This window comes from Macrosteles quadrilineatus, unplaced genomic scaffold, assembly GCF_028750875.1.
Source record: "Macrosteles quadrilineatus isolate MER2022 unplaced genomic scaffold, UCM_ALF_1.0 Scaffold_3__2_contigs__length_128488019, whole genome shotgun sequence".
Lineage (NCBI taxonomy): Eukaryota > Metazoa > Arthropoda > Insecta > Hemiptera > Cicadellidae > Macrosteles > Macrosteles quadrilineatus.
In genome coordinates, this window is record NW_026542596.1 from 49,713,502 (window position 1) to 49,737,957 (window position 24,456).

At 35.1% G+C, this 24,456-nt stretch overlaps 1 protein-coding gene across 2 annotated transcripts in view; it reads right to left on the bottom strand.

Moving 5' to 3' along the window:
* Positions 1 to 1,289: 1,289 nt before the first annotated feature.
* The window catches only part of LOC128988400 (uncharacterized), a 30,949-nt gene continuing 7,782 nt past the window's right edge, over positions 1,290 to 24,456 (bottom strand). Inside the window, exons 1-3 of one of the 2 annotated variants that reach the window (XM_054409653.1) lie at positions 13,136 to 13,448; positions 11,445 to 11,561; positions 1,290 to 2,922 (exon numbers count right to left, since the gene is read on the bottom strand). In XM_054409653.1, coding sequence (XP_054265628.1) covers positions 1,540 to 2,922; positions 11,445 to 11,561 — 1,500 coding nt within the window. In that variant the 5' untranslated portion in view covers positions 13,136 to 13,448 and the 3' untranslated portion in view covers positions 1,290 to 1,539. Of the gene's footprint in view, positions 2,923 to 11,444; positions 11,562 to 13,135; positions 13,449 to 24,456 lie in introns of those variants that run through there. The other variant, XM_054409652.1, reaches the window with a different exon arrangement.

A 24,456-nucleotide genomic window follows, 5' to 3' on the forward strand; every position in this document is an offset into this window, starting at 1 on the left:
TGGGTACTTACGCCTACCCAATTATTCATAACAACCTTTTCGACGACGATCCTTGATACCGGTACTTTTCCCTAGAATACACTACTAAAGAATACACCCTACTAAAGAAATAAAATTACAAACGTCCAAAAACCCAGCATTGTGTGATTTTTGTCACATTTCCTTCTAATGTTAATAGATATACCAATCATTGTTTAGAGAATACGTAATCTATTAAATAACAAAAAGTAGTTTGTATAAGGTTATTTTTTTTTTAACTGACACCAATAAGTTTACATTAAAAGTTGTTTAAGAATAAAGCAATTAATGGGAAATAACTTTGATTGCCGATAACCTTTTACAAGAAAATCCAAAACCAAGAAATCAATAACCTTGGGACTTGATTAACGCATTTAACTTGTTGGACGCAATTCTTAACTGTAAACGTTGGTTTTTGGTACTGGTTCTTTTCCTTATAACCGTTGGTAGCTCCAAGAACTATTTTTACGTATCAAACACGTAATTTACAAATTAGTTATCGTTGGAGTTGCTGAGTTGCACCTTATTTATACAGTCGTATTACAGCCGTATTCAATTTAATTGATGTCTTAACTGTATAAGTTTTGCTTTTTCTGTCTGGATTCCAAAATGTTAGTTTATGCTAAGAAAATGATAACTCATTTAATCTAAATTGTCTATAGTACTTCATTTCATATAGTAAGCCGTCATTACGACAGCATTTCGGGTCATCTTCGGTCCAAGCAAATATAAATTGTTATGATAAAATTTGATGACATTGACAAAGATTTCAAATTCTAATTTTATATGTACTTTGTTATGCTTAAAACGTAGCAAATTCCCTAATTAAGTTCTGTATTTTTGTGTATGTCTGTTGGTAACGCATTAATGTCCTTATTTCTCAGTGTCACGAAAAGGACAAGAGCACCTTGAAAATAAAAATGTCAACCCGAATAAAGTGTTAAATGGCGAGGTTGAGGTAGTAATTTAAATACTTTTAACCATTGTGGGAAGTAACTTTCAACTATAGGCCTACCTTAGGGCTATGCCTCATAGATCTAGGCCTATAAAGCTTTTTTTAGTTTAATCATTGGATTTAACATATGGACCAACACAATCCGGGTGACACTTAATTGCGAAGCATTTGTTTTGGCTTGAAACTGTCAGATACTGTATTTGCGAAGGGTTATATATAATAGTTTTGTCAGTATATCTGAAAATATGCAAACCAACTGCTGTTCTTAATATAAGAAGGTTTCAACTGACTACTTTAAGATCCCCGTGCTTAGAACGGGCACACAGCTAGTGTTTCATAAAATCATGGGTTAAAAGAAAGTGTAATGTATTCACTTTTGCAATTTAAAACTTCCATAATTCAACTTTCTCAATTACTGGCATTTTTAAATCTCACCATCTTCAGAACCCTATGTTATTTATCATTGCAAGTTGTTTGTACCAGTTCTACACAAAATACAATAAATAATTAAATAATACAATTACAACTTACATTTATTATAACACTAACATACTGTCACTACAACATTACCAAAAGTAAATGACTCTGAATGTGTCCTCATCTTGCTCTGGGAAAGGGCTGAAACTTGTTATAACCTTTGTGAAGGCTCGATTTACATCTATACTCTCATACAAAAGTACACCAGTTTTAAAAGAGGAGTATCGATTCAACCTCCAAACTTGGGTTGAAGAATTTTCAAGAAAATGATTTATAACTAGGGTTGAATTTATTTCTACAAGTCCCTTCTGAACAACACTAAAATCATTGACTTCAAAGCCTTTAGTTATCTTATTTTTCAAAATAGCTCTAGATGGATAGAAAACAGAGCACAAAACAGTTTTATCATCTTTTGGCATTTTAAACAAAAAATGTGAATCATTTATGATCTCAATCGTCCCTTTAGAGGGTAAATTATGTAATAAATTTCCAGATCTGTAGTTGTAAACTCTGACACCAGAAAACTCTTCTGGATTATTCACATCACAGTCTGAAAGAGCCAAAAAATTGTCAGTTATTGCACAGAAGTCGATGGGATCTAGTTCAATTAAAAACGCGGAAATAACTGAAAAAGTTTGCTCGAAGGGTAAGAAACATAGTTGATGTACATTATAAACTCGACATGTCACTGACACTATTCCAGGAAGATCAGAAAACGTTGTATTGGGAAGGAGTACTAGGATATCTTCACATTTTGATCCGGGTTTACATCCTACAATACCCAACCCTCCTTCTGGCAAGCTTGTAGAACAACATTCCTTTCTTAGTTCCACTCCATTTTCCAAATCCCATATGTAGAAAGAGTCATTTTCTTTACAAAACCAAAAATTTCCAATACACTTTCCTCCAGGAGTAATTATTAGATCAAATTGGTCCATAGAATTGAAATTATTCAATCCTTTTTTATTGCTGGACACAAGTTTAAATGAATAATCAAAGTTTAATTCTACCTGCCATTTATAATTGATAGTGCCTTGGGCTAGATCTACCCTAAAAATTTTAATAAAGTCGTCTCCTTCAGAATGAAAACCATTTAAAATAATGATTCCATTATTTAAGGCCCTGGATGTATAATAACATCTTTCACCTAGCAGTAGTAAATCCTTTCGAGTAGGAACGTGGGTGTTCAAGTCCAACAGTTCTATTGAGTCTCTATAAAACGCCATTATCAAGTCATTAGTGACAAACAGCTCTTCGGAGGTTTTATTTTTCCCCAGTTTGTGTTCCACAGTTTTACAGTTGCCAGTTCGCCAGTTCTTCCACAGATGTTGTTCCCGCAGGTAAGCTGTTCGCCACTGACTGAGCGGAGCTAAAGAGCAGTGTTGTTCAGGGAGAGAGAACTGCGGCTCTACGACACACGGTGTAGTCCTCAGATGCTCATCTAACTCGGAATCACACAGTCCTTTCCAAACCTACAAATAATTTTAGGTAAATATATGTGTAAACAAGGTATAAGCAATGCTAGTTAGCCCAAGTCAGGAACTTGAACTGGTTTCCAAGGAAAGAAAATGTCATTTGAATCCAGTAAAATTTATAACAATCCAATAGAGGTAACATAGTATAACAGATTTACTCCCTTAGTAGATTTCTCATCCTTATGGAAGCCAATTCTATTGCTAGTTATGTAAGGTGCATTGTAGAGGTAAAGTTTTAATTACAATTTGTTTCTTGTTAATTATTCAGTTATTTAAAACCTCGTTTAACCAAATAATAAGATCCAAGCATTAACAATAACTCGTACACTTGTTATATAACCAAACAGTAAAGCTCAAATCAAGAAATTACCAGTAACTCTAAATTAATAGAAACAAAATGTCGTTGACACTAGCGCCTAGTGTCACCTTATATGAACTAGACACGAAAAACAAGCTTCAAAATTTACAATGGGATGAGAAGTCTACTTGTGTTGGCTAGTCTATGGTTTTACTCTGACATAAAGAATATTTTGGGGTATCATTCCTACAAATCACTGAGAAAAGCCATTCCTCATAATTATGTGGATGCTATCAGTAGTCTTTCGTTATCTAGTGATTTAATTCAGAGAATGAAACCGTTACCGTTCTGCCACTTTATACTAATTTGTAATTATGCTATTTTTTTAGTCAGGTACCCCCTAGAGTTGTTAAATTTTCTGCCTACTTTAGAGAATTTTATTAATAATACAGTACATAGTTTAAATTTTTCTTTGACAACTGACAAGTTGTTTTGCATGCGATCACATTCATTCGTTATTTGCTGACATAGCCTAACAGTTTGATAGCATAATGAAAACAATTTATACAATTTTTTTTTTTTTTTTTTTGCTCTGTGGATGAATCTCTGATCTTCATGTTCTACATCTGTGCATTTGTTATTTAGTTTTACCTGAGCTTCATTTACGTTATGTGAGTTGAATTTCTTTTGCTTCAATATTAGTCCAGCTTTTATAATTATCTATTTGAAAACTTTTGGAAAATATTATTTAATTACTTATTACTTGCTCTACAGACGACCAACTACCTGAAAGGAATGAACTGGCGTCTGTCTTCTGCTTTAAGCCCTTTTTCTGCACAATGATCATCATCATTGCTAGTTCAATTTCCATGCCATGCAACCTGTAGCACTACATGTAACTGCATGTAAAGGCTATTAGATTTTTATGCATGCAGCTTTAAAGTGCCATTGTTTTCTAATCTGTTATACATGAAACCTCTAGTACATTGTTAATATTGTTTGATTTTCTACCTCTCTCACCAGGGCGAAGGATTTGAATAGTATACTTAAACCTCTTTATAATTTCACACTTTTCAAGTCAAGAATGGATTTCTCAGCGGATCAGTCAACCTGCTCAATTTGCTTCAAGAAAGTATTGGACTCGGAGAAGGGACTCCAATGTGAGCATCTCTGTGAGCGGTGGTTTCACGCTCACTGTGTTGGGGTATCCGGCCCCGAATATCAAAAACTTGCAAAGGATAACAATTGCAAATGGGTCTGTGAAAGGGTTGATTGCGTGACCACCAAACAGAATCCAGGCCAGATCTTAATCTCACAAATGTCTGAGGTTTTGAGTAAGTTGAATGATCTATCCAGGGTTCCTGTCGATATAGGTGATATCAAGGCTGATTTGATTGTCATCAATGAAAAGCTAACGAATCTCGAGCACCGACTATCCGAAGTTGAGAAACGAATAGAAACCCTAGAGAACAACTTTAGTACTCTCTCATCCGCTGATCCTTCTTCTACTTCCATTGAGGCGGTCGTCGAGGAAATCAGTGAATGAAATGCTCGTGCTGACAATGTAATAATTCGCGGCATTCGTGAATCCTCTAGCAAGAACACGTTAGAGAGGATCAAACATGACAGACAACTTGTCAAAGATATTATCAATGCTCTGGATCTCTCAAAGGATTCTTACTCATTTAAAACGTACCGCATAGGTAAACATGCAAGCGGCAAGTTTCGTCCCCTTAAAATCATATTTAAAATTATCGAAGACGCTCGTGAATTTAGTTCCAGATTTGACAAAAGCAAACTGGACGAGTCTTTCTCCGAACTCGACATTTCCCGAGACAGAACTCCAAAGGAAATAGAACATCTGAAGAACCTCATAAGTGAACTGGAACGTAGGAAGAACGCTGGGGAGTCTGACTTAACTATTAAATATCGCAATGGCGTACCCAAGATTGTTAATAATTCCAAACCAAAAAACTAATCAAGCTACGTAATGGCCTTCATATATACTACCAGAACGCAAATGGATTACGTACAAAAATTCAATCACTCAGAAAGGCCATTGCAGCATGCGTTTATGATGTTATAGTAATTACTGAAACTAACCACACCGTACTTCAAGCCGTTGATCAGCTCCTTCCCTTGGAGGATGCCCATCCTGCAATTTCTATCGATGTTTCGCTCACCTCTGCACCCACGGAAGGATCCCTCACTACAATACCAGACTTTAGCAGATGTAACTTAGACAACATTTATGAAAATCTTCGCCACACTTTGGATACAGTCTATTTTGATGTGCCTGATGTATACGTTGTTGTTTTTCAATGACATTATTGAAAAAATTCAAGGTGTGGTTCTTACAAACACTCCGATCAAGAAAGTAAAGGCTTCCAAATTTCCCATCTGGTTCTCACCTAGGCTGAAAAGGTTAGTCATCGAGAAAAAGCGGCTCCATAAAGTTTATAAATCAACTTTACTACCGGAGAGCGGAGAGTTATGATGAATTCCGTCGAGCTCGCACCTTGTGCAGTACCACGGCTTCACATTGCTATCAGACATACCTCAACCGTGTGAATGCTACTATACCTAACAACTTGAAATCCTTTTGGAGCTTTGTCAATGAGCGTAAACAAGCCTTGCATACTAACGAAACTTTTCAACTTGGTGACCAGAAGAAATCCCTGCCAGTATAGACGTGTGCAACCTTTTTGCTGACTTCTTTGCCTCGGTTTTTACGGATCAAAGCATCGACTTGGAACAGCTAGTCACCAATAATAGCAATGTAAGTCATGGCATATCAGCCTGTAAGTTGAGGTGTGAAGATGTGGAGCGCAAGATGACCACCTTGGATCCTTATAAGGGAGCAGGACCTGACGGAATCCCTCCAAATGTTCTAAAATATTGTCACTCTATTCTCGCTCCTCAGTTCACGGTTCTCTTTAACAAACTTTTAGAAAAAGGAGTTTTCCCCGATGTTCTTAAGACTAGCTATGTCATACCTGTTTATAAATCTGACAGCAAGTCCAATGTCCAGAACTACAGGCCAATTGTGATTCAACCAACTTTGAGTAAAGTGTTTGAGAGTCTTGTCCTTGATCAGCTCGCATTTCCCTTCAAAAGTGTATTCACAAAGGAACAGCATGGCTTTCTCGCCGGAAGATCCACGGTCACCAATCTTGTGGTATACGAAAACTTTATCATGAAGTTTTTTGCCCAAAAATATCAGGTTGACAGCATTTATATTGACTTCAAAAAAGCCTTCGACAGTGTTAATCACGAGCTCCTATTGCATAAACTCAACAATTGTGGTATACATGGCAATCTTCTCAACTGGTTTAATTCCTACATCTCCGGTCGTACTCTCATTGTGAAATTCAGAGGATCACTCTCTAGACCCTTTTTAGCAAGTTCAGGTGTACCGCAAGGATCCCATCTGGGACCTTTTTTATTCAATATCTTTATCAATGACCTTGTTGAAGTAATAGATGTTGAATGCCTACTATTTGCTGATGACATTAAGGTCTATTCTGTGATACGGTACGAGATGAACACGATTGTGAAAACCTTCAACACAGTTTACAGAATATTGAGATGTGGTGCAAACATAATGCAATGACTATGAATGAAAGAAAATGTGCTACTATTACTTTCTCAAGGGGAATAAAACCAATCCTCTGGAATTACATGCTACACGACACTATACTAGAGAGAAAAGTAACAATAAAGGATCTTGGAGTGATTTTGACATCCAACCTCAGTCCAGATCGGCACATAGACTCAGTTTGCACTAGATCATCAAAGCTTTTGGGTTTCATCATCCGTGCCGTGCGTCCAGAGATGGTATCAACACCGAAGCTCTTAGGATTTTGTACACCTCACTTGTACGACCTGTGTTGGAATAAGCTAGCGTAGCGTGGTCCCCATATCTAACTGGACACAAAGATAGACTCGAAAAAATCCAAAGAAGGTTCATTAGAGTAATTGGTGTTAAATTGGGATTCAACTATTCTACCGTCCCTATCGATGATGTAGCAAACTACCTGAAGCTGACACCTCTGGAAGAAAGAAGAAAGATGATCGATGCCCTCTTCCTCAAAAGACTTCTTACAAATATGATCGACTGTCCTGAGTTACTTGATCTTATCACGTTTCGAATCCCCAAGGCCACTCGGACCCAGGAGTTGTTCCACCGACATCAGTGTTCAACCAGCTACGGATTTCACAGTCCTGTTCCAAGACTTCATCGTCAGGGGAATACTCTAACTCAGCATCACGATTATGACTTCTTTAATGACAGTGATTCTGCACTGAAGAGGATCTTCTCCAATTGAAGATAGCTTCCTTTTCCCCTTGTTGTTTCTGCGCTGTGTTGTGTGTGAGGGGGGTGAAAGCAGAGTATTGGAGTTAGTGTCGTGCTCCTTAACAACTTGTTTTCCTCCATTACCACATGTTCTCCTAGTTTCATTATATAAGCCATAATTTTATTCTAGTCCAATCATTGTCAAACGATCACCTTTTTGCCTTCTTGTTATTGTTAAGTTTTCTTTCATAATTTATATTTGCAATGTTAAATTTTCAACTCATATTTTATAACTTTCATCTCGGTTCATGTTCCTCCCACTTAAGTCACAATCAATCATTGTCACACTCTCATTGTTCATACTTGTTATTGTTAAGTTTGTATATTTTATTGCACTGTCAAATATTCAAAGTTTTTATGTTTTCCTTTTCGATCCTGTATTTAGGGAAGCAGGCTGTTAATGTTAGTTCAATTTCAAGACCATTGCATGTTTTTTTTCTTGTTTGCCGATGTTGTATGTTCATAGTTTATATTTGTTTTTTATTTTTCATTACTCAGTTGCGAATCATTAGTGTTAGCATGTATGCTTAAAGCATGACCAAATAGCAAGATGTAAAACTTACAGCATGTAATAGTATTTATTGATCCACAAATTGTTATGCATGTAATTGATTGTACAAATGGCGATTTTGCCGTAAATAAATAAATAAATAAATAAATACAGGGTGAGTTTTAAATGAGTTCCCCTCCTACTTTTTTCTACATTTCTTAAGAAATCCACGTCATTATAGAGTAGTAAGTACTTCATTTTGAATGGGTATAAATTTTTGGCCACCATCTTGGATCCGTCATATTGAATACAAAGATGTAAGTACAAAAGATGTACAAAGATGTTTTCAAACCAGGATTGAACAGTCGGTCGTCAGTTTTCAAGCCGTGCACGCCCTCTAAATGTTTTCGTGTGTCTGTCCTGTGCTTATATGTGTATTATTTATTCAACCCCTGACGCAATGCAAATGAAGACAATTCGTGTTAAATGTGACAAGACTATAGTTTAGTCAGGGGTCAACTTAGTGTACCACTACGCACCAGACGATGGAGTCATCTTCGAAACGGCCGTAGTGGAATATCACGCCTGATTGCGTTGACCGTAAGAACCATAGATATTATTATTATAATTTTTAATTGTTAATGTTATTATTATCATACGCAAAACACAGTTCTGCTGTGATGGTCAGATGCGAGGCAAAACGGTGTGGTTGTCTGAGCGCCGATTGACAAAAACAGGCATTCTCATTGAAGCACATTAATCATGCACTGTAAGCTTAATTACCAAGCAGAAAATATTATGTTGAGATAAAAGATAACTTAAATATGACGTTTTTTGTGTAAAAATAAGGCAAAGTTACTCGGAGAACACTTAATTTTGCCATATTTTTACACAAAAAACGTTATATTTCAGTTATCTTTCGTCTGATCTTTTTGATCTTGGATCTTGGTATGGTTTGATAGGAAATTAAAAATGCAAAAAAAAAGTATCCTTGACATTTTTTCATAGAATTAGCCGTTTTTGAGTTATTTAAGTTAGAAAAATGCAAACGGCCGCCATTTTGAAATTTACAATCGGAACAACTTCTATTATAGGTATTGTGTATGTTAACATGTTTACCAAATTGCATAATCATCGAATAAAAACTTTACAGATAAAAATATTTTTGTATAAAAAACGAAATGGCGGATATCTGGGTTAATATGCATTTTCGGACATACCTTCCCATAAACTTTTTTCTTCCTTTTAGCGAACACGATAACTCGAGCAAAAATGATCCGATTTTGATGAAATTTGGTATAAACATGTAAACCTACATTTATTAAAACGAGTTCGCGAACCAGCATGATCGGACTATGGGAACGGGGGTTTATGGGGGGTTTTATGGGGTAAAAATAGGTTACCGGGTGTTTCTAAATGAATATCTGGGTTTTAACGCTTTATAACTTTTATACTATTAAACTTACCACCATAAAATACGCATCATACGAAAAAGCAACTCAAAGAGTTTATGCCTTCCAAGGACACATTATTTAACAAAATCGATCCAACGGAACTGTATATTTAATTGTACAAAGTTAAAAAGTAATCTCCAACTTTTTTTCACCACTAGAAATTCGGAGGTTGCTTGACGTTTTTGCAAATAACTTTTAAATGGTGAGGAAATCGACCAATGTGGAAGGTAATATTCCGAAAGAAAATAAAATTTCCTACAATCTACTACTATGCATTTCAGGAAAATACTCAATAAATGTAGCCTAAATTTGGCTTAAAATAAAAAAGTGTGAAATTTAATGTTTGCTATGTTTATTGTCTACATTGAAGACAGGGATTTTCAATTTTTTCATTTTGAGGCAATTTTTGGTACCTTTCTTGAGTATTTTCAAAAAATGCATAATAGTAGATTGTAGGAAATTTTATTCTCTTTCGGAATATTACCTTCCACATTGGTCGATTTCCTCACCATTTAAAAGTTATTTGCAAAAACGTCAAGCAACCTCCGAATTTCTAGTGGTGAAAAAAAGTTGGAGATTACTTTTTAACTTTGTACAATTAAATCTACAGTTCTGTTGGATCGATTTTGTTAAATAATGTTTCTTTGGAAGGCATAAACTCTTTGAGTTGGTTTTTCATTTGATGCGTATTTTGTGGTGGTAAGTTTAATAGTATAAAAGTTATAAAGCGTTAAAACCCAGCTATTCATTTAGAAACACCCGGTATTCCCATTTTTGACCCTAAAACCACAAAATTTCAGTTTCTTTCCAAACCATTTTGTAGAGCTTAAAAAAACAAAGAATTTAGTATATTGAAACGTTATTGTGCGCCTAATGGTTACGGAGAAAATTCAAAAAAATTGTAAATTTAAAATTCCTATGTTATTCTTATGGAGAATAAACCAACTGTTGTAGTTTGCTTATTAATGAACATATTTTGATAGAATTTGGAAAATACATTAATTTTTTACTAAACTAATAACATTATACAACAAAAAACACTTTTTTATTACTCTCCCTGTTGCAGCAAACCTAAGTACTCGTTAAACTTATTCTATTTAAATAGGAAATAAATGTGATATATTTAAGGAGGCATTTTAGTGTAAATCCAATCAGGCAAATGGAAATTCGCTTAGTCTGCAGGTTTGCTGCGGCGGGGGTATTAATTCATTTCCCAAAGTCCTGAAACGTTTTTTATGGACACCCTGTATATATATATGAATTTGTACGGATGGTGTTTTTGGCCTCTAGGGACCTCAAAATGAAAAATTAAATCGGTCCCGGGTCCAGGTCTTATCATGAGTACTACGGTAATAGCTTATTCTCTATATGGGAAATTCGCTAAAAGTAAATAGCAAATCACATCCGTGGTTTCAGAAGCTTTAAAATGAGAAGTTTTTCAACTTTTTACCTCAATAAACAATGCCGTAATATTCCTCAACCATTAACATTGTCGTTATGGGCAAAAAATCCAAGACAACCGGTGGTCCTGCCGACTTTTTCTAAAATTGTTAACAATTAACTAATTACTTAGTTGAACTAAGCCTCTTCTTAAAGGTCAAGATTAGTGTATTATTGTTTTTCCCCATGCCAATTTAAATTTTAAGTTACTGCATATAGATTTGTTCAACAGAGTACTTAAAGTCAGAGTAGGCTACCTATGTCTCTTCTTGGACATAAACTATGACATTTAAAAATACCAATAACTACCAATTTCTAGAATAATCATGTTAACTTCTTGTTAAATTCTTTTACTAAACTTTTGGTCAGTAAACCATCAGAATAACAGTTATTTATTGGAGTACAATTACCGGTAGTGTTTAACTTGTTTTTGGTTTATACATTTAGCTTAAAACCTCCTAATAAACTGAGGATAATTACCTGATTGGTACCGAATACTTCTCGCCAGTGAAGAGATACTGCACAACAGGAAGATATATCTCGAGGCGTGAGGTACTTGGCTACTTCTATAGCAATTTCTAGCAGAATATTCTCCATCTGTAAACATAGTAAGTAAGTTATTAAGTACCGTATATAACATTAAGTAAAGTATGACTTATAAAACAAGATACAGTAGGCCTAAACCAAAACTATGGGACAGGTAAAAAAATTGTTTTAAGAAGTACCAAACTAACAAGCACGACTTGAAGTTGTTAGTGTGGAAATTTTAGTTCTTGGGTGTATCATATTCTTTTTGGGAAAACAAGAAGCCACCACAATTTTGACGGGTTGACTCCTGCAACCACCCGGATGACACTTTCGGACATTGTTCGATAGGCAGATTGATGCTACCACATGCTGTATACCTCCTTATTGAGATCCTCTGCCTACACCTCCAGGAGTACAGACTGGATCGAAGACATCAACAACCTTCTGCGAGTGGACCTCAGACCCCCGACAACAGGCTAAGAGAAGAACCACTCTAGCGGCCTTGTCTGCCGTATGGAAGATCTGGTCCCGCCAGCTAAACGATTTGGACTTCCGACGTCCCCCATCTTCAATGGAATGGTGTCGATCCGCTTTTTTGGTCAGGCAGTTCCTCATACCAAACTCGTCATCTGGTTGACCAGCACTAAATTTTTCTTGTTTCCATGTGTTATGTGTATCGTTACCTATTTGTTATTAGTTTTTGACAAACTCCACTACAAGAATATCCGATGAAATCTACTGGACATTCTTCTGGCCGGATGATGTTCTCCATTTAAAGCATGAAACAGCGGTTGTCTTAACAAACCACAAAGGATCGTTTTGACAGCAAAAGGGTAATTTACACCACTAGGTATATAGTTAATTCAGGTGATCCAGAGGCCATTCCATCATGAAGTTTGCTCAGGCTTTTCAGACCTCGAAAGGACGTCGTAGGCAACATTCCAGACGTTCGGGCTGAGTATGAAATCTAAAACGGCAAACGGCACCAGAAGTGTCACTCATTGTGGCCTTCTGTGAGTGTCATGGATAAGGATGCGGAACTCGAGGTTTTTATGTGCGCATAAGGCATGCCGGAACATGGAGACAGATGGTCTCCAGACCGTCCAGCATAACACAATACTTTGTGGAGTTAAATGTTCACACATTGAGTGGCAGAAAACCCTTCAGCTTTCATCTCGGCTGGCTTCACCTCCTCAATAGCGTCGACAATTGACTCCTTCCTCTAGCCGTACTGACGAGGGGGCAGCGACCACGGCTGAATTCAGCCGGGAGCGGATCGACTTTTCAAGGACTTTCGCAGCCGTATCTTACATACACTAAGGTCTTTAAGAGAATGGCAGGTCTGGGTCTCCCTTCCGCTTCCCCATGAGCACAGGCCTAGCTGTTTTCCAGCACGAGGGGAACACTCCTCGGCCAGGCTAGCCATTGTACGTACATGCTCAATAAGGTCGAGGGATTAGTATAGGCCTAAAACATATGCATTTTTGACACCTATATAATTATTTGTTATTTATTGTGTTTCACCCACTATTTCAAATGTGCAAAAACAGTCTGGAGGATAAATTAATGAGTCAGTTAATTATAACATAACTTAAACTTTAACTTAGGCTACTTAATCTAACCTAGATCTTAAAAGGACTTACAGTCACAAACACATATGAAGTCCAACCTGTCTTCCTTACATGTCTTTTCTGTCATCTAATAGATTTTGAAAATTAAGAGCTGAGGTTGGGTTAGGGTAGGTTAGGTTAGTTTAAATTGAGTGTGATTATACGCGATCCATCCAGCGCCGCACGGAGTTCACCAGAGATTGTCTCTTCAAGTTCATTAGATTAGTTTAGCTGAGCTTAATCTGTTTGTTTATGTTTAAAGTTCAATCATGCATTACCGTACTGGACGGATTGGGCTGAAATTTGGCATGATAATAGCTCACATTCGCGATTAACCTATAGACATATTCTTATCTCAAAAATCCTTTTCGGCTCCGCCCCAGTGGCTCTGTAGTTCCCCTTGTTAACTTATGAGTAGGCCCTATCTAATCTATGGCCTATAACTTATAGGCCTATAGGCTAACTTATAAGTTATAATTAATTCGCTAGGCCTACTTGAAACTTTGTGAACAATAAGGCTTTTTTGTTTAAAGATTTAACCCCACAATATTATTTACCAAAATGTCAGTCTAGCTAGGTGAGTAGATTTGCAAACTAATATTACACTTTTGAAAAAGTCCCTTGGGCTCTGTTCAGTGGCTTTAAAAGTTACAAGCGTCTAGGCATCCAGTGCAATTCGAGAATCGTGGATCGGAATCCCCTCTCTGACCACCAAACCATGTCATTAAATTTTTAAAATTCTTTTTAAAATTCAATTTTAAAATGTTTTAATAAAGTTAGGCTATCAAATTTATTAAGTTCCGATCAAATTTTGAATACACTATAAATAGTGGTTTTTAACCTAGGTAAGTTATCAAATACTAAGGCTGCACTTTAGTTTACGTCCTACACTCATTCGAATGAATATAGGCTAGGCCTAACTTATCGATCAATATCGATTAGGTATCCTAATTATGTCAACCTCCAGTCAACGCTCTAACATTTTTTTTTAATCTGTTCGTTTTTTAGTGCTGATTCCAAAAATGATATTCATTTTTTGCGGAAATGTCCCGTTTTCCCAGAAAATGGGAAAAACGGGAAAAATCTTTTTTTGCCCAAAACCCATGTTGTGGGTACTCAAATTGTGCGGAAATTCCTCCTGAATAATAATATGTAAGTTTTATTACGATCGGGCCACTATTAAGTAAAATATCCCCGGAAAAGCGGCCGCTGGCTACTTATGTACTAACGCATGGCTCTTATGGGTGACTCTAAGCCATTGTAGAATGCGGGCTTTATTTTGGGTTAGGATTGGTTAGGTTAGGTTAGGTTAAGTAAGTTTAACTAAGTTTGGTGTTTGGTTAGGATAAGTTTGGTTAGGTTAGGTTAAGTTTGGTTAGGTGAGGTTAGGTTAGATTAGGTTAGTTTATCAATAACATGAGTATTGTAAGTAAACAAACCTTAAATTGTGGAATGCGGGCTTAGATTAGATTAGATTAGGTTAGTTTATCAATAACATGAATATTGTAAGTAGGTAAACGAACCTAACCTAACCAAACTCAACCAAAAACCTAACCTTACCAAACCTAACCTTAAATAAAACCCACATTCCACAATTTTAGGTTCATTTACTTACAAAACTCAAGTTTTTGATCAACTAACCTAACCTAACCTAACCAAACTTAACCTAACCTAAACTAACTTAACCTAACCTAACCCAAATTACAGTATTTGTTTTCACTCAACATACTTTATAACTAGATTTAAGAAGGTCTTGTTTGTATTGCACTAATTTGTACGAAATATCAAAATGGAGCTGTCCGTTGGAATGTAAAATAAAAATAAAATAAAATAACCAAACTTAACCTTACCTAACCTTACTTAACCTAACCTTACTTAACCTAACCTAACCTAACCAAACACCAAACTTACTTAAACTAACTTAACCTAACTTAACCTAACCGTAACTAACCTAACCTAACCTGACCTGACCTGACCTGACCTGACCTGACCTGACCTAACCTAACCTAACCAATCCCAACCCAAAATAAAGCCCGCATTCTACAATGGCTTAGAGTCACCCGCAATGCTAGCGCCATGCGGCAGTACATGGGTCATTCTCCATGAAAGGAGCACTTCTGTGTCATTGATGATTTACTCCTTAAATTTAAGAAAGAAACCAACAAAAATATGCATTATAATATTTAGTACTCTTTAAACTAACTTAAATAATAATAAAAAATTGCAATTTCAACTTATTAAAAAAAATATATTAGCCACAGACTGTGACAAGTCACGTCCGTGGAATGTCACTACCTGTTTTTCAGGTACTTCATAAGCTATTTTCCCCCACATAATAACATTTAATATGGGTTAAAAGTGTATTATATAGAAGAATCAACCCTGATTAAGAAGTAAGCCAATACAATTAGCAAAATTAACTGTTTTAAATGTAATTATTAAGCACATAAGTCGTGTCACTAACAAAATTGTCACGTCTGTGGAAGAAGTTTGTAGTTCAAATATAATTCAGCAGATGGCAGCTGTGGCACATACTAGTGTTGATTCTACTCCTTCAGCAGCCATTTTGAATTGACAGCATGGTTTGAACTTAGTTAAGTGATGATTAAATGTGTTTTTTGAGTGGTCCAGTAAGAAAAGTTAATCTTGTTCATGACTGTGTGTCACATCTGTAGCTAAGATTAAGAGGTAAGTAATACAATTTTTACTACACTATCATTAATTAATGTTTAGTGGCTATATTAGTAATCTTTAGTTTCAAGTTATTGGAATCCTAACCTCAAATACAACCTAGTATTGGTCTATTAACCTTTGATCTGTCACGTCTGTGGATGTCACGTCTGTTACTTTAAGTATTCCACGGATGTGACGAATATACCACAGACGTGACAGCATATTAAGTTATTCACAGAATGAAGTTTCTTTTTTATATTATACTTATTATTTTGAATAACTTATACCTAATACTTATTCTATTTATTATTAGGCCCTACTTTATTATTTATGAGAGATCTTTTGTTTTCAATACTGCTGGTTAGTTTTTAAAATTAAAACTAGTGACCTATAGCCAGATATTTTTTCCAGATTAAAACAATTATGGGGAAGGTCGATAAGACACGGGAGTCCAAAAAGTTGAGTATGAGAAGGGCGAGATCTAAAATGAAAGAAGAAAATCCTGAAAAATATGAGGAACAAAAACGCAAAGATAGGGAAAGGAAACGAGCATCGAGAAAAAAAATATCCGAACTATCTGAAAGAGAAAAAAGAAAGATCAGAAAGGGTTGGAAGGAAAGAACTAGAAAGAGTCGAGAAAATAAAAAGAAAATGGCAGAGCTTATTGAAAACATAGCCACTCCTCCTGAAAGTCCTATCATGCATCTCGATAATAGGCCAAATGAAGAAAATATTTTGGCAGATCCTGTAGGCCTACCTGTCGCTGGATCAAGTTCAAGGAAAGACAGCGGTAGAAAAAGACGAAGAAAGAACAGAGATGAATTGAAATCTAAAATAACAAAATTGGAAGAAGAAAATAAAAAGTTAAAAAAAAGAGGGGACCGTTATAAACAAAGGTACTACAGATTAAATTCTACCAAAGACGAGACTCCTCGGAAGTTGGTCAACAAAATGCTCAGAGGCAGCAGAAAGTGTTCTGAAGAAGTCAGAAGAAACTTACTTTTTGGAGAGGTTCTAAAGAAACAGATAAATCTGAACTTTGTCTCTGAAAGAAGTACTAACAAAAAAAGAGCTTTTGAAAGAGTTTTAACAGGGAAAATAGTTAAAAAATACAGAGTACAACAAAGAATATGTACCATTACTTCAAGAAAAATATGTTCCAACCGAAAAAAGGTTACCATTGAACTCTTAAAACAAAATTGTAAAATAAAAAATGAAGTTGAAAGTTTTTTTGAAAAAGATAGTGTTAGCAGATTGACTGCTGGCAAAAGGGAAACAAAAACAAAAAATAAGCAAAAAAAACAGAAAAGGCTGCTTAATGATACAATGAAAAACTTGTACAATGAATTTATCAAATCATCAATGAACCAAAAAATATCCTACAGCACATTCTGTAAACTAAGACCATTCTGGGTTGTTCAACCTGATTATTTAAAACGGGACACATGCCTTTGCATTGACCATGAAAATTTTGCATTGGCATTAGACAAACTTTACTCATTAAAAATGTTGTCTTTTAAATACCCTACAGACATTCTAAAAAGTTTAACTTGTGGGGAAGAGTTAAAAGAAGCATGTTTAGAAAGACTTTGTGAAAATTGCAAAGAGAAAGATTTAGAAGTTAAAGAATTCATGGATGGAGAAATTACCTACCACCAATGGTGCAAAAAAAGGGTTGAAGTAGTAATAAGAGGTGAAAATAAAGTTTGTACCAAAACATTGAAAGAAGAAGTGACCTCTTCCAAAAAGGATTTATTGTTACATTTCAGAAACAACTTGCTTGATGATTTAATGAAACATGTATGTAATATTAAACATCAGTTCAGAGTAATATCAAATCTAAAACAGAGCTTGGGTCCTAATGATATTCTAATACATTGTGATTTTTCAGAAAATTACAGTTGTAAGTATTCACAAGAAGTTCAATCCCTCCACTTTGGAGGTTCTAGGAACCAGGTATCCATCCATACTGTTGTAGTTTATTATTACGATGCGGAAAAGAAAGAAACTAAATCTAAATCCTACGCTACATTTTCAGACAATAGAAGATATGATTTTGTTGGGGTCTGCGCTCATTTGAAACCTGTCATAAGTAGCATAAAAGAAAAAGTACCGGCCATAAGGGGACCGCGTCTCGTTGTCCCTCCGTCTCGTTGTCCCTCCGTCTACTTGTACCTCGAGGCCTAGGGACAACTAGTCGTAGGTACAACTAGACGGAGGGACAAGTAGACGGTGGCTCACCCGACTAGTTGTACCTGCAGATTTTTAGGAGGTACAACTAGACGTAGGTACGAGTAGACGTAGGTACAACTAGACGTGTATCCCACCGACAAGTAGTATCACCTAGCTTGTACGGATGCGACCAGTTGTCCCTACGACTAGTAGTCCCTACGACTAGTAGTCTCTACGACTAGTGGTCCCTCCGTCTAGTAGTCCCTACGTCTAGTTGTACCTACGCGTATTTTGCGTCCTTATAGTCTAGTTGTATCTATCCTTCAATTCGTTACCCTGTTTAATTGATTACTGCACGAGTACTTTTTAATAATACCCTTAATTAAATCAGGAACTGCAGTGTTCCGAGTCTATTGAGTATGATTGGCAAATATTTTTCACCACAATACGTTGTTTTAGTAGTTTTACAGACGTTAATTGGAGGCTGAAAGCTACGCATTGCTGTCCAGGGTCGAAATGACAGCTATAGTTGTGATTAAAATTTCCCAGCCCTAGTACCGAAAATCGCTTATTTAATTAAAACATTTATATATATCATTAAATATACAAGCAGTATATACCTAATGAATTGCAATAGACCGCTGCCCAGCAATTATGTATTACTATTTTTGCTGATTCCTTTAAATATTTTTTCACATAACCTTAAAGTATTTGCATTGATTAGTGTGCATATCTTATAGTTTACAATGGATTTCCCAGTGATCAATGAACAATGAAGTGTACAATGAAGTTGAGGTCCAGCGGTTGAAAACTCGACAAAAACTATGCAATGTACTACACATACTTCTCCATTTAACATACACTGTAAATAATAAATGTGATTGGAATAGGTTCCATTTGTTTTGATTTTATTTTCATAATTAGTTGTTATTTCGTCACCAGCATAGCAACCCGTTAAACCCATGTTAGTTTTAAACATTTGTAATTCTTTTTTTATGTCTTTTTAGCCTATTTTAATTTATAAAGGCATTCTGTAGATCGACAGGAAAATACATTTGCACCGATATGCGGATATTTTCTGTGTGATGTTCACGAGCTGATAAAAAGGTTGTAAAGAAACATGCTTGCCTACATTATTGATATATTTTCTCAGTTTTGTATAGTTTGGTGAAAAACAGCAATCGTACCACGGACCGATTTCATCTTCGTCTCGAACTTAAAAATGATCCCGAGCTGAAAAAAAGTCATTTTCGGCCCCAGGTACGAAATATACTCTTAAACTATCGTAGGATCGGTGAATACTAAACTCTATCTTGGAATTGCATACACTCGCTCCTATCTTTAAGTTTACGTTGTTGCCATACAATAAATGTATAAATAAACACAAAAATTCACAAGTTTTGTTGTAAGTACCTATATCATGTATAAATAAAAACATACAATAGCATCATGTGTAAGTGTATTCTGTAAAACTTTAAACAAATATTAGTAAAATAGTTTTCAGGTAAACTATTGTTGAATGAATTAGTTTTAAGTTGTTAAATTAACCTCGACCCGTGCTATATTTTTAATGGAGTTTGTCCGGAAAAATACCATGGTAAAATTAAATCAAATAAATAAAATCAAAAGAAATTCATAGCAAAAGAATAATAGATACAGAATGAACGTAATTTCTGAAAATCGACAGAGCCTACATATGCGAAGCCTGTGCGTGGGGACCAAGTTGACTCAATAATTGGCAATTTGTCATAGTCTTGTAACATAATTAACTACCACTACTATAATTATCAATACATTTTCAAAGGAGAAACAAACGTCCGATTATTTCTAGGCAGCCACAACAGTTAACTTTAGCAGAAAACTACGTTATAAGAATTAGAACAACTCAAAAATTAAATTGTTAACATGATTTGTTTAGCCTAACGAAGAAAATCATGAAAACCAAATTTAACTCCCATAAGAAAAACATGGGGAGCAATTTCGTTTATGTATAAGCCGAGTGAGATAATAGAAAAATATACGCCGATGCTTGATGGCGAATCTGTGCGTGCATACCTTTAATTTGAGACCTCAATAATAAAAATGGTCGGGTAGCAGAGCCAAACGAATAACCCATTTTCTTAAATTTATAAGATTATTTAATTATTTATTTATTTTAATTATTTATTAATTTTACTTGACTGTTAATACCAAAGCAAAAGCTTCAACTTCGTATGCGCCCGGATTACGAATAAACCTAAAACAATCTTACACCAATTTACCAATAAGTTTAATAAACCAAAATTGCACATACTCCGGACAGATTTCTTATAAAGAGATGCTATGACAATATGATCAAATCTCTATTTAATATAGTTTAGGTTGTGTATTGATTAGTCAGGACATTGATTGAATAAATAAATATTTAAACAGTATATATATATACTAAAACATAAATACAGCACAAAACAAACATATAAAACATAAATGTAAAACATAAAACATAAATGTACAGTACATAAATAGCCTAATTATTACAATAAATTAACAATGATCATTTGTTAAATTAATCAGTTCAATGTTATTTATATAATTCGACCATAAAGATAGGCGAATGTCTCTCGTGTTTATTAGGACAACACAATATACCTTATTGTTGATTCAGGAACACGCCATGAACAGCTATTTCTGAGAAAGGTGAACGAAATACCTGTTGTAAAATGCAGCTAAAGACATCTGCTACAACGTATTTGACTTATTGTTTAATATAAGCAAAACCATATAGATACAGTACTTGGAAAGGCAAAGGAAATATTTTGTAAACAGCGTACAGAATGTCCCGTTAATCCCCACACGTTACTCAGAATGGACTTCATTTGCAAATTCTTAGAGTTTCCTTTCACAACAATCCATTCCAGTTATTGGGGTGTTGGGTCAGCCCTCTATCGCGTAGTTGCGAGAAAGTGATTGGCCTCCAATCGACCTAAATATTGTTTTGATTTTACGTAGTACTGTGGTAGTTGCTAAAAAAAACTCTTTCACTCACAGTATTAAACATTTTCAAAAAAATGTTGATTATATCACTGTTATGAACAGTTATGAACAGTGTGATTTTTTTATTAATAACATAAGTTTTTAGTTGAGTATTTTAAACTCCTTGAATGACAAAAGTTTTAATGTAAAACAGATCTATAATCTGATGTACGCTGCCCAACAAAGACGTTATTTATTTATTAGTTTTGAAATAATTCCTGGTAATACACATAGCTTAAAAATTAGTCGATTTCGAGCAGGTACACTACATTATAGTGCAAACAAAACGTAAATAACACTTAGATTTTCAATCCATTACTGATTTTATACTGATTTTAAGTCTAAATCTACACAGGCAACGTAACTTATGAAATGCTCTTAGTTTATGAAGGCTTGGTATAAAAAGTCTTGTAAAGTGCCATTCTTGTGTGTTCTCTGGTTAGGAAACTAGCCTTAATATTTAGTTGTTTATGATATAAGCGGTCTGATTCATACCTACAGTGTATTCAGGTTTTGGACTGGCTAGGCCTATATACAAATATGCATGAGTGTTCGATGTCATCATGAGCGTTGGAATGTTTACCTAAAAAAAATGTCGTAGTAGAGGGTGATAGTGTAAATCATAGCTGTTCCCTGGTCCATCGGCCGGTGCCTCGAGGGATAATGACCGACGGACTAGGGATAGAGCTGATGACTCATCCGGTCATGTGAACATCGATATATTAACTAATACTATTTAATAGTAACTAGGTGAAACTTGTCGAAATCGACGTTTACTTTCAAGGATTACGTTAATTCACCTAACTGCGTTAAATTGGATAAAATATGGGCTACATATTTTGAGCATTTAGCATTGTTTAAAGAATAATAAGTGTAAAAACAATATTGATATTAATTGCGTTAGTCACCAAATTCGGTTGATCATTCAATGAATAAAATATTCCCCTTACCGTACGTCATCGGAGTTATTATTAGTATGTCATCTGGTATATCTTCCTTTTGAAGAACCTTTAAATGTATTAAAATCGTATTGGTGGATCTTTTGTAGTTAAACACTTCCGTGATTTCATCAGTGTAATATGATTTTATTTGAAAAGAAAACTGTTTTTGGGAAGACATATTCAAAGGGAGGTATATCCGTTACAGTGTTAGTTTGATTTTTCCTTCGTCACGTCGCGTCAGTTCATATCTTACTTCTGTGCCAACGAATGCACCCTCTAGCTTACTTTTGAGAAATTTATTTTGAGTTTACTGTTGAAGCTGGAATTTCTTGACATGGGGGATGTCAGTTAGTTGTCTCAGCCTTATCAATAACATAAAGTTGTCAATATAATCTCTCTATGGAATGTTAGGTGTAGTGTAATACTTGAAGTGAAGTTGGATTTTATTCTTGAACTGTTAGGGGCCTCCTATTTCATACGGCCTTTTGACTTTATTGGCAGCAAATAATGCAAATGACATAGCAATGGGACATTTCCAAAAACAAAAAATACTGTAAATTGGCTGTTACGTATACATTGACGTTTAAATATTGTTAATCAACGTATTTTATAAAGGATTATGTGATCTAGTTTAAATGGAATATGACCTTTCTGTCATGACAGTAGCTGCATAAATAGTATTTTCTCTCTGTACCATATCTTACAGCCAACATGTCGTGTTATTTTCAATAATGTTACCAACCCAGTGCGCCAAAGTTCGTAATATAGGCAGGTGCAAATAATTTGTCAAGATAGGTACCATTTTAGGCAATGTTTCTATGTTTGGATTTTATTGGACATGATAAGAGCAGATATTTGTACATAAATATTTGATATGTGTAGAATAATATGATAAAATGTAGGCAAAAGTGGTGAAAAAGGCAGACACCATCCAGTACAATAGATATAAGATAGTTCAATAAGAAATAATTTATGAATTGCTGTGATAAAAGGATTTTGCACTGATTTCGTAATGGAATGTTACATTGCAAAACATGGCTGAAAAATAAGAAAAACAATTTTAAAATAAGAAAATAACATTTACCTAACCCGCCATGTTAAACTTCCCTATCCCAAGCGTGATGTATATAACTACGTTACTTCTCGAGTGATGTAAAGTTGAAAAAAAACTCACTCAGTGATGTAATGAAACCCATTTAAATAACATTGAGTGCTCAACTTAAAAAAATATACCTCTATGCAGCCAACGACGTTCAACGCTAGAAATCAGCTGTGTGCTTGAATTTTATTATTATGTTTTGAAGAATTTTCCTAACCTTGCTTTTGTTTGTAAATGAGCGTTACTGTTAGAAGATGAGTGAAATGGATAATGAAAAATATTGTTCGTAACCTCCTGTATATTGTCGGGTCAGGTAAAATCTTGTACGCTACACGTTACGCAAGAGCGTGTTTACATCACTTCGGTAAATTATGCAACTCGCTTCCGCTCGTTGCACAACATTCACCTGCGTGATGTAAAAACGCTCATACTACACTTGTAAGGTAAATAGCTATAACTCCGTTGTTTGAAATACAATTTAAAAATAAACAGCTGTTTCATTAAAAAGTATGATTCACATGGCCAAAATGTAAACAACTCTGTGGAGGGATCTTTAAAGGCTTCTAGGGCAGAGTCCTAAGGGATTTTGCTTAGTTTTTCTTTTTATAACTCATCTACAGACCAATACATACCTTTCTACGCGAAGACTGCGTACGACCCGCCAGGTTGATGTTTGACGAGGGTGAGACAAGGCCTGACCCTTGTGTCAGTAGAATTTGACAAGCGAAGTTTGCGTACACCAACAAGAACCACGGCTAGGTGTTGACTATTTGACTAACATTTGACTAAAGCAACCAATCAGTTCTCACTGATTAAATAAAACTTACTAACTATATTAAGTAGTAATAAAAATATACCGCTTTTAAATTACTATCTAGATAAATAAATGTATATGTAACTTGGTCTTATGTGATTGTTGGATGTAACAGCCGCACATACACTAGACAGAATTGTCACGTATGGAAATGTATAAGCGGTCTTTCGGCCTTGACGGTTTTATTCATATTTACATTCATTATAAATACTTAGCGGCTACTATTACAATTAACGTTATTAGTAATCTACAATAGTACAGTTTCTAAATTAAAACTATTTACATTAGTCAGTTCTTTTGGTCTTAACAAACTTAGTTAAATATAGTTACTACCCAAGTTTGTGGAGGTATAATATCGCTTTAAACACGGAGCTATGTCTCTATTGTAATGATACTGGTATTGTTTGCGTATTCTTTCGATCCTTTGGTCCAGCATAAGATAGCGACCAGAAATCATAACGTAGCCAAAATAAAGTGTCTCCTAAAACTAATAATGTTTAATGGTAGCTCAACGTTATTATCTGAAGCAACATTGATTGAAACCCAGATTTGTGTATGTTAAAAATAGTATTTATATGTTACTATAACTTTTACAGTTAAAGATATTTAACAAGGGATTGCGACGTTGTATTCCGCGTTGGCT